The sequence below is a fragment of the Lactuca sativa genome, chromosome 5 (assembly GCF_002870075.4).
Source record: "Lactuca sativa cultivar Salinas chromosome 5, Lsat_Salinas_v11, whole genome shotgun sequence".
Taxonomy (NCBI): domain Eukaryota; kingdom Viridiplantae; phylum Streptophyta; class Magnoliopsida; order Asterales; family Asteraceae; genus Lactuca; species Lactuca sativa.
The window spans coordinates 316,083,719-316,093,980 of record NC_056627.2 but is presented as its reverse complement, the minus strand read 5'-3'; the positions used below and the strand labels follow the sequence as shown (position 1 = coordinate 316,093,980).

The 10,262-nt window shown below is 31.6% G+C and overlaps 2 protein-coding genes across 2 annotated transcripts; both read left to right on the top strand.

Moving 5' to 3' along the window:
• The first annotated feature begins 443 nt into the window (after positions 1–443).
• On the top strand, positions 444–3,007 carry LOC111904944 (F-box protein At5g03100). Its single transcript, XM_042902144.2, has one exon. The coding sequence runs from the start codon at positions 937–939 to the stop codon at positions 2,482–2,484; it is 1,548 nt and encodes a 515-aa protein (XP_042758078.1). The 5' UTR covers positions 444–936; the 3' UTR covers positions 2,485–3,007.
• Positions 3,008–7,705: 4,698 nt separating this feature from the next.
• On the top strand, positions 7,706–9,606 carry LOC111904933 (F-box protein At5g03100). Its single transcript, XM_023900630.3, has 2 exons — positions 7,706–9,268; positions 9,373–9,606. The coding sequence occupies exon 1, from the start codon at positions 7,803–7,805 to the stop codon at positions 9,093–9,095; it is 1,293 nt and encodes a 430-aa protein (XP_023756398.1). The 5' UTR covers positions 7,706–7,802; the 3' UTR covers positions 9,096–9,268; positions 9,373–9,606.
• The last annotated feature ends 656 nt before the right edge of the window (positions 9,607–10,262 follow it).

Below are 10,262 nucleotides of genomic sequence, written 5' to 3'. Positions count from 1 at the left end.
ACCATTTTTGAAGTTTTGTCAATAAAATATAACAATTTAATATGTTCATATTTCCTATAATGTTTGCGTGGAATGATAATAAGAGAAGTTGGAAGTAAGGGAAAAAGATATAATTTATTGGTTTATCTATTTTTGCTTATTTCTTAAAAATACTTATTAACAAAATAAAAGATCCAAAACTATTTGATAAAATACGTATAGTAAATTATGAAATATGTGCTTTTAATAGCGTATCGCTTCAAATTTTATAAAAAAAATTATGTTTTCATTAACAATTTTTATTCTTATAGTTTATATGTTATATTATTTTGTGACCCGTGGATTCCACGGGTTGTAACCTAGTGTTATAATATGCAATGCAGTTTTTAATATTTGGCAAATGATTAAAGATCGACATTAATATAGAAATATAAAGACGTAATAGTATATTTTCAAGAGTAAATTACACGAATGGTCCCTATGGTTTAGGGTAATTTGCGTGTTTGGTTCCTAACTTATTTTTTAACTCAAAAGGTCCCTACTGTTTGTTTTTGTTACACACTTGATCCCTGTCTTACCTAAAAAAACTATTTTGCCCTTGATTTTTAAAAGTATTTAAATAAACACTCCAAACCCAACCCCAACCCCGCTCACCTTACCTTACTTATCCCATAATTTTTTCCTATTTAAATAATAGTGTTTTTAGGTAAGACATGGACCAATCGTGTAACAAAAACAAACAGTAGGGACCAAACATGTAACAAAAACAAACAGTATGGACTTTCCGAGTTAAAAAAATAAGTTAGGGACCAAGTGCGCAAATTACCCCAAACCATAGGGACCATTCATGTAATTTACTCTATTTTCAAAGTTGAGGGGTAAAGAAAAACTTGAGATGTATATATTTACGTCGATTGAGTTTTTCGTGGAGAAAACACAAAGGGCTTTGTTGCCACCATGAAGATGTTGGAAGAAGGTCAAAATCAACGAAACAACGCCCAGAACCGGATCAAGTTTCAAGAAATCACGGAGAAAGAGGAAGAGGATGGAATTAGTGGGTTGCCTGATTGTTTGCTTCTTGAAATCCTCTCTCGTTTACCCTCCACAAAATATGCCATTAGAACAGGGACACTCTCCAAGCGATGGGCACATCTTTGGACTTGGGTACCTACTCTTATTTTTGTACATTACGATCATCCCCATCCCTGGATACAAAGCCCTAACTTAAGATCGGATTTCGCTCTAGTGGTGGAGAAAACGCTAACTCAATGTCGCCAATTGAAGCTCAAGAAATTCCAACTGCGTACCCATTATGATATTCGATTTAAATTGCAGTTCAACAATTGGATTCGTCATGCCATAAGTTGTAACGTTGAAGAGCTTAACTTGGAGTTTAATTACCAGGATGAGTTTTGGTTAGATGAGTCTATTTTCATCGATTCTTGTTTTACTGATCTGAAATTAGCAGGCTGCAAGTTGAATCCAAGTGGGGCGATTAGTTGGAAAAATCTTAAGAGTTTGTATATTTCTTATATGAAATTAGATGAAGACTTGATTGTAAATATATTATCTGGAAGTCCTCTATTGGAAACTTTGGTGTTGGTAGATTTAGATGGTTGGATAGACAACACTACTTCAGATAATGATAGTTCTTCAGATGATGAATCTGAAGCCAATATCATCAAAACCAATGCTTCTAATACTTTATCACTAACTCAATGTCCCCAATTGAAGCTCAAGAAATTCAAATTGCTTTCCTATAATGATATTAAGTTGAAATCACAACTAAACAGTTGGGTTCTTTATGCTATACGTTGTAGTGTTAGAGATATTTATTTAAATTTATGCGCTGATGGAATCGAATATGAGTTTATGTTAGATCAAACTTTTTTCACGAGTTCATGTTTTACTAATATGAAATTACATAGGTGCATGGTTAATCCAATTGGGGCAATTAGTTGGAAAAATCTTAAGAATTTGTGTGTAAGTTATGGGAGTTTAGATGAAGATTTGATTGAAAATATATTATCAGGGAGTCCTGTATTGGAAACTTTGGAGTTAGAGGATTGCTTTGGTTACAGGAGGCTCAATATTACTTCAAAGAGTGTTAAAAAGTTGGTGATATCTGGATACAAGGATTTTAATATTGATAGATCTGAAGATGATGTCATCGAAATCAATGCGCCTAATATTCAATCACTAACAATCCAATATGAAATAAATTTGTTGAAGATTTTGTTAGTAGATGTGTCTTCTTTAGTCAAAGCCGACTTAAATTATACTTGTAAAGGCATCCGGTATAGCCACACAACGCCTAAAGAAGAGATGCTTAAAGGATTTATAATGAATCTTAGCCATGTCAAGGAACTTAAAATCGGGTTTTTTTGTTCTGAGGTAAAATCCGTTTTGATTTTTTCCTTTTTGGATAATGAACTTGTTTCAAATTTCAGGACTCCTAATTATTTTATGACAAAATTGTTGTTATGTCACTTGGTTTTGGTGTAGGTTGTTTCTTGTTTGCAAGCTAAAGGTTTTGTTTTTCCATCAAATGTCAAGTTTTCTGAAGTCACCAAGAGCTGAACTGATTCATGATGCTTTAAGTTCATGTTTAGGCATTGGTTTTCTTTTTTCAACTCCAACTGGTTAAATCTGTTAATCTGATTACTTTTTCTTTTTTCATTATCTTAATTTCTTTTGTTTTACAGCAGGTTAAATCTGTCTAGTTTTTCTTTTTCTATTATCATATTTTCTTTCGATTTACATCACTAGAGGTTAAATCAATTGATTCTGATTAGGATATATCTGGATCTTAAATCCAGAAACAACTATGTACTTTTTTTTGGTCGAATGCTTTATAATCCGATTTCTACTGTAGTAATGTCCCATTTGTAGTTTTGGCAACAGGTAAATCTTTTGCAAAATACAAACAGCAATTTGTACATAGACCATGTACTTAGAAGTTTTAATAGTTGTCTTGACTACGTCTGTTTTGGAAGATCACAGTGACCCTCACATAATTTGTCTTTTTTTTTTTTTTATATAATGTATAACATAGTGCATATTTAATGACCGAATAAAATAATTCAATTTTATTTTTTTATGGAGTGATATTAAATTTTTTAGATATCACTACAAGTTTGAAAAAATGAGTTAAGATGTGATATAGAATGTAAAGTGATATATATGCTTTTGTTTTATTAATTCTACATGTACTGCGGATTCTACCATGTATAAATTGTCGAATGAAATTCATGATAAACTTAAATTTGTATCATTACATTAACATGCTAATGAAATCAATAATCATAAGCGTTTGCTTTAAAACTAGCTTTGCTAGTTGCAGTCACATTCTTTTATCATTTAGGTTGAAAATAATCCAAAATACAAGAAAAATATTGTATTTTCATTGATTTGTTTATTAACACCAATTTCAAATATGAAAACTAGGAGTCTAGGACTTTTGTTGTAAATTGACTACAATCTGAGAAGTGTAAATACTAACTCGCAGGATGTCTTGAAAGAATCATTCATGTTTCATCCATGTTTCAAAAGGGTGTAGGTCTTTATCAAACTAATATCTAGGTCATTATTTGCACATGTTTGTTACTTTGAACTGTGACCGTATAAAATATCCTACCAAATAAATAAAAATATTTTTGCCACTTGTCATCTTTTTTTTTTTTTTTTCTTTTTCATTTTGACAAATGTCATTTTCTAAGATTTTTAAAATTATTATTTTCCACTTGTCATTTTTTGGGGATTTCAATTTTCTTAAAATAAATTTCCAAAAAATTCTAATGGGTTATATATATATATATATATATATATATATATATATATATATATATATATATATATATATATATATATATATAGGGTTAGGTTATTTTGTTTTTAGTTACTATTGTATGCCAGAATACACAGATCTGGACCATCGGATGAAATATAATCAAAGGTCATTATCTGAGGGTCTATGATAGTAGAATAGGATAACATATACCATATAATCACACAAATTTCAGCATAAGGGCATTTTAGTCAATTAACCTATATTAAAAAAGGAAATTTTCGGATTTTTAGGGATAATTAATTCCTTTATTTTTTAAAATCTGAATATTTTAAATTAATTCAAAATTAAAAATTCGATTTATTCTGTCAGAATGTTAGAATGTTAACCATAAACTAGTAAATATATTTTTCGATTTTATTCTGTCAGAATGACCGAATGCCAACCATAAACTAGTAAATACATTCTAAAAAGAATACACAAAATCAATTCTTGAACTAACAATATACCAAATAATTACATTGTATGATTGTGATTCATTGAATAATAACAACATTCTGAAAGAAAAAAGAAAAAAAAACATCACAATCTAACAAAAACACTAATTTATTCTGGTAGAATATTATTTTTTAGCAACATTTTATACATTGTAACATAACACATTCTGGTATAATACACTCTCATTCTCTATGTTTTCTTCCTTCTCCACATCAATGTTAGTCTCTTCAAAACCTAAATCCACAAAGAAAACATAATCAAGATTCAAAAATTAAAAAATTCAATGCATTCTAAGAGAATAAAAACTATAAATTCTGACAGAATGTACTTGTTGTTGACAATTATTCTCAAACATTCTAACAGAATACATTTATATAAAATAAATTCTAATAGAATACATTACATAATTCAAGAGTTGTGATTGTATATAGAATTCAATAGCTGTGATTGAATCATGAACACACATGCATTCATTCCCAGTCATGAATTCAAGAAACAAACACACATTTACATTATCGATTTAGAAATATGAACACCAATTTTGAATTTTTTGAAACAAAATCCAACTTATGACTGTGAAGTGCAAGTTGTATCAGAATATTTCTTCAATCGAACAGAAATAAACCATTGAAGAAATCGAATTTAATAAGATGATGAACACAATCTCGATCTTGAAAAAAAATCGAGATAAGATCAATCTCGATTGAGGTAAATAATTTCCAGTTATATCCCCTAGTTGTTGGATTACCGGACCAAAGAAAGAAGAACAGGAGGCTGCCGGAGGATACCTCCATCCAAGTACCTGCAATCGTCGGGATTTCCTCACCGTTTGCTCCTCGCTTCTCATTCGTGTTCATAGACCCCACAACAGCGCCACTGCTCCTCCGCATCCCCTTCTTCAGCCTCATCGACCCCAGAATCCATCATCGATTGCGAGACGAGAGTATGTGCTTCCCTTTGGATCTGTCGATTGTAGAAGAAGTAGAATCGGTGATGGTGATGGTGATGGTGTTGATGTCGATGATGAACTGTTCGGCCGCAAGCATATCTAGGTCAAATATATTTAGTTTAATTCCTTAATTGAATGATTAGTTTATTTCCTTAATTGAATGATTTCAATTAAATAATTTCCTTAAATAAAAGTACAAAAGGTCCAAAATACCCTTTAATGATTTATTTAATTATTTATTATTTCTTGAATTCTCATTGGTACATTTAGGCACACAATAGTTGTTAAAAACATTTGAACATAGCTCTCTCTCTCTCTCTCTCTCTATATATATATATATATATATATATATATATATATATATATATATATATATAAGGTTATCATTCTATTAATTTGATAATAAATTCTCATAAATGCTTCAAATGATTACATTTTGTTATGGAAAAACATTATTTTATAAAATATTTAATGTTTATATATTCATATTAAAGTTTTGTTTTTAATAAATCCGTGTAATACAAGAGTCTTACACCTATTTTATATTAAACTTTTAAAATTTTCCTCATTAGCACTTCGTGCTTCATAAACTCTATCCGGTCCATGCTTATTTTTACGCCGACAAATGCTATATGGATAGATTTTTTAATAATAAGAAGAAATGAAAATATGATGTTATATTAAATAAAGAGAAAATTATACGGATGGTCCTTGTGGTTATGGGTTGCTTGCACACTTGTTCCCTAGAAAGATTCTTTAACTCGGATCATCCCCGAAACTTTAATTTGTTACCTGTTCAATCCTCTATTAACTTGTCCGTTTGTTTAGCTGTTAGGAACCCCACTCCCTTCCCTTCTTTCTTTTTCTTAGTTCTTCTCTGATTATGTTCATCTCTTTGGAATATCATTGGTTGAATTCATCGACGGGAGTCTACAATTAATTCTTCCGGTAAAATCGACTAAACTTATCATTCTAATATCATCAACTGATTTCTATTCCTTGGAAAAAAACCATTCATTGACGGAGGATTTTAGGTTTCCTTTATCATCATGTTTTTCATATTTACGGTTCTACCCTTGTGTAGATAATGATTCTTTGAATGTCCTATTTAATCTGAAAATATTTTGTGGTGTTGATGTTTAGGATATGATTGTTGTTTGGGTTGCTGAGTTAATTTTCATTTTTTGAGCGTAGATGATTTGAAATTGTTTCCAATGTTGACGATTTTGCTGGAACGTGAATAGTTATCCGATTTCGTTGGTGAATCAATGGAGGATTTCAATCAGAGTGATGATCGAATTTGACTTTCGATGGAAACGGTTTTGTTAAACTCGACCTTGAACAACCTTTGAGGAAGAGGTAGAACTTCGTATGATTGACTTTCGATCGAGCCTCGTAATTGATTTCTTACAGAGATGATATTTCGAACTATAGAGTTTCAATGATGCTAATGAAGTTTGGATTTCTCTTTGGGATGAAGAAGGAACGAGATGCATCTTTCGATGGAGGTGCTTCTATGCAAGACTCGTTTTAAATGATTTCCTTGGTTTCTGTTTTTGGTCGTGTACGAATTTCGAATGAAAGGGGTGTTTGGGATAGCTTTTTAAACTAAAAAGTCCTTTTTAGAAAATGGCTTTTTGATTCATGTCTCTTTCCAAAATATAGTTTTAAAATGTGTTTGTATAAACTTTTGAGGGACAAAGGAAAAAAAGGCAAAAGTTGCTAAAAGTCACATATTCATGACTTCTTTACCCCTCATTTTTCTTCTTTTCAAAAAACTAATTTAAAAGATCTTTTGAAGTTACCAAACAACTTTTTAAACTTTTGACTTTTTAAAAAAGCCAAAAGTTCCAAAAGTCATTTAAAAATGAAAGCCAAGCACCTCGAAGTTTGAAACTGTAGCTTATGGGAGTCGAAATGGGTTGATGCTTTGATGATGATACGAAACTAATTCGACGTTTTGGTTGGTCAAAATTTGAAAAATATGGTCAAACCAAACCAAATTATTGACCTTCGTTGCTATCTCATTTTCGTTTTATCCAACTTCTGAATTTATTGCTTCTTGGTTTCACATCAATTTCTTAAGCAAAATTCAGGTCAAAGGAATTCACTTGGTAAAAAATAGTGTGCAATAATGTGCTGTCCCAGTTTTGTATTTATTGGGATGTTTAAGAGTTTTGAAGAAAGTTACATTCAAACTCCTCCAAAGATGAAAAGACAAAAATACCTCTAGGAGTTCCTAACACACAAGTTAATAAAGGGACTAGGCGGGTAACAAATTAATGTTTCGGGAATAGTCTAAAATCTTTCTAAGAACTAAGCGTGCAAATAAACCATAACCACATGGACCATCCATGTAATTTTCTCTTTAATAAATTAACGATACATTTTTTTTTTCGGTGATGGATGATATTATAGAATGACATGAGTAACATGAGTATAGAAATATATAGACTGAATAGTATATTTTCAAAGTTGAGGGGGGGGGGGGGGGGAAAGCAAAACTTGAGATGCATACATTTCCGAAGATTGAGTTTTGTAGTTATTCATGGGAAAGCAGAGACGAGGGCTCTGTTGCCGCTTGCCACCATGGAGATGTTTGAAGAACGTCAAAATCAACCAAAAAATGCCGAGAAACGTATTAAGTATCAAGAAATCACGGAGAAAGGGGACGAGGATGGAATCAGTGCGTTGCCCGATGGATTGCTTCTTGAAATCCTCTCTCGTTTACCCTATACAAAAGATGCGATTAGAACAGGTAAACTCTCCAAGCGATGGGAAAATCTTTGGAATTGGGTACCTACTCTGATTTTTACACATTTAGATCATCATCGCCGGTGTGAATGTTTCCAAAACCCTAACTCAATTTACGATTTCGCGCGATTGGTGGAGAAAACCCTAACTCAATGTCGCCAGTTGAAGCTAAAGAAATTCAAACTGCATTCGTATTATGCTATTCGATTTGAATCGCAGTTCAACAATTGGATTCGTCATGCTATAAGTTGTAACGTTGAAGAGCTTGACTTGGAGTTTCTGTACAGGGACAGGGACGCTGAGTTTCGGCTAGATCAATCTATTTTCAACAATTCTTGTTTTACCGATCTGAAATTAGCAGGCTGCATGTTGAATCCAAGTGGGGCGATTAGTTGGAAAAATCTCAAGAGTTTGTATATTTCCTATCTGATGTTAGATGAAGACTTGATCGAAAATATATTATCTGGAAGTCCTCTATTGGAAACTTTGGTGTTGGAAGATTTCGATGGTTATAGGGGGATAGAGATTAGTTCATATGATGAATCTGAAGACGATATCATCAAAATCAATGCTCCCCAACTGAAGAAGCTCAAGAAATTCGAAGCAGCGTCATCTGAATTTGATATTAAGTTAGAATTACAACTCAACAGTTGGATTTGTTATGTTATAAGATGCAATGTTAAAGAGATTATATTAAAGTTATCGACTAACAAATTCGAATCTGAATCTGATTTTAAGTTAGATCAAACTCTTTTCACCTGTTCGTGTCTGACTGATCTGACATTAGATCTGTGCACGTGCATGGTTATTCCAGCTGGGGTGATTAGTTGGAAAAATCTTAGGAATTTGTGTATATCGTATGGGAGTTTAGATGAAGAGTTGATTGAAAATATATTATCAGGGAGTCCTGTATTGGAAACTTTGGAGTTGGATCTTTGCTATGGTTATAGGAGGCTTAATATTACTTCAAAGAGTCTTAAAAACTTGGTGATATCTAAATACTGGAATTACTTGAATAGTTATGATGTATCTACATCTGACGCTGATTTGGATGGATACTTGGATTATTGTATTGGATCTGAAGCCCATATCGATATGAAATCAATGCTCCTAATATTCAATCACTAAGAATCGAACAGGAAATAGATTTGTTGAAGCTTTTGTTGGTAGATGTGTCGTCTTTAGTTAAAGCTAACTTAAATTATACAGCGCCTAAAAAAGTGGAAGAAGAGATGCTTAAAGGATTTATAATGAAGCTTGGCCATGTCAAGGAGCTTAAAATTGGGATTTTATGTTCTCAGGTAAAACATATTTTGCTTATTTTTCATTTTGGATAAACTTGTTTAGTTGAGTGCTCCTATTTATTTTATCACTAAATTGTTGTTTTGTCACTTGGTATTGGTAGGTGGTTTCCTGTTTGCAAGATAAAGGTTTCGTTTTTCCATCAAATGTCAAGTTTCCTCAAGTGGAAGTCACCCGAGCTTAACTGATTCTTGATGCTTTAAGTTCATGTTTAGGCATTAGTTTTTTTTTCCCACTCAACTGGTTATAAGTCTGTTAATCTGATTACTTTTTCTTTTTTTCATTATCTTAATTTCTTTTGTATTACAGCTGGTTAAATGTTACTAGTTTTTCTTTTCCTATTATCTCATTTTCTTTCGAGCTACATCAGGTTAAATCTGTTAATTCAACAGATTAAATCTGTTAATTTTGATTAGGATATGTTGGGATCTTAAATCCAAAAGCAACAATGTACTTTTTTTTGTTCGAAATATTTATAATCCCATTTGTAGTTATGGCAACAGGTAAATCTTTTGCAAAGTACAAATAGAATGGCTCAAGAAACAGTATTGTACTTTGGTCTGAATCCTGTTAACCAAATAAGTAATTAAATAGGTAACTCGCAGAATATTCTTTTAGAAGTTTCATGAGTTTAATCAAATTACTGTTTTGTTTACTAAAAAGAAGTAGAAAAATATAATTTTATTACAATTTTATTTGGGTTTCATTGAGCATTTCTTATGTTTAATGTTTTTAATTTATTAAGTATATAATAAGTCTGTTCCAAAAAGTTAAGTATAATAAGTTAGTATACGATTCCTTTCTTAGTGAATACCCAGTTGTCTCCCATGAAGATCCATTTTCCGGCATCAAAAGCTAATATAATCTCATACTATGTCTCCAATCTTCCAAATAACATAAGCTAGAAAAAATCAGGAACTCATTCCAGGACTTTGGAAAGGTGGTTGATATTTACATTGGGGGGAAGAGAGACAAATCAGGCTCTATCGTTGC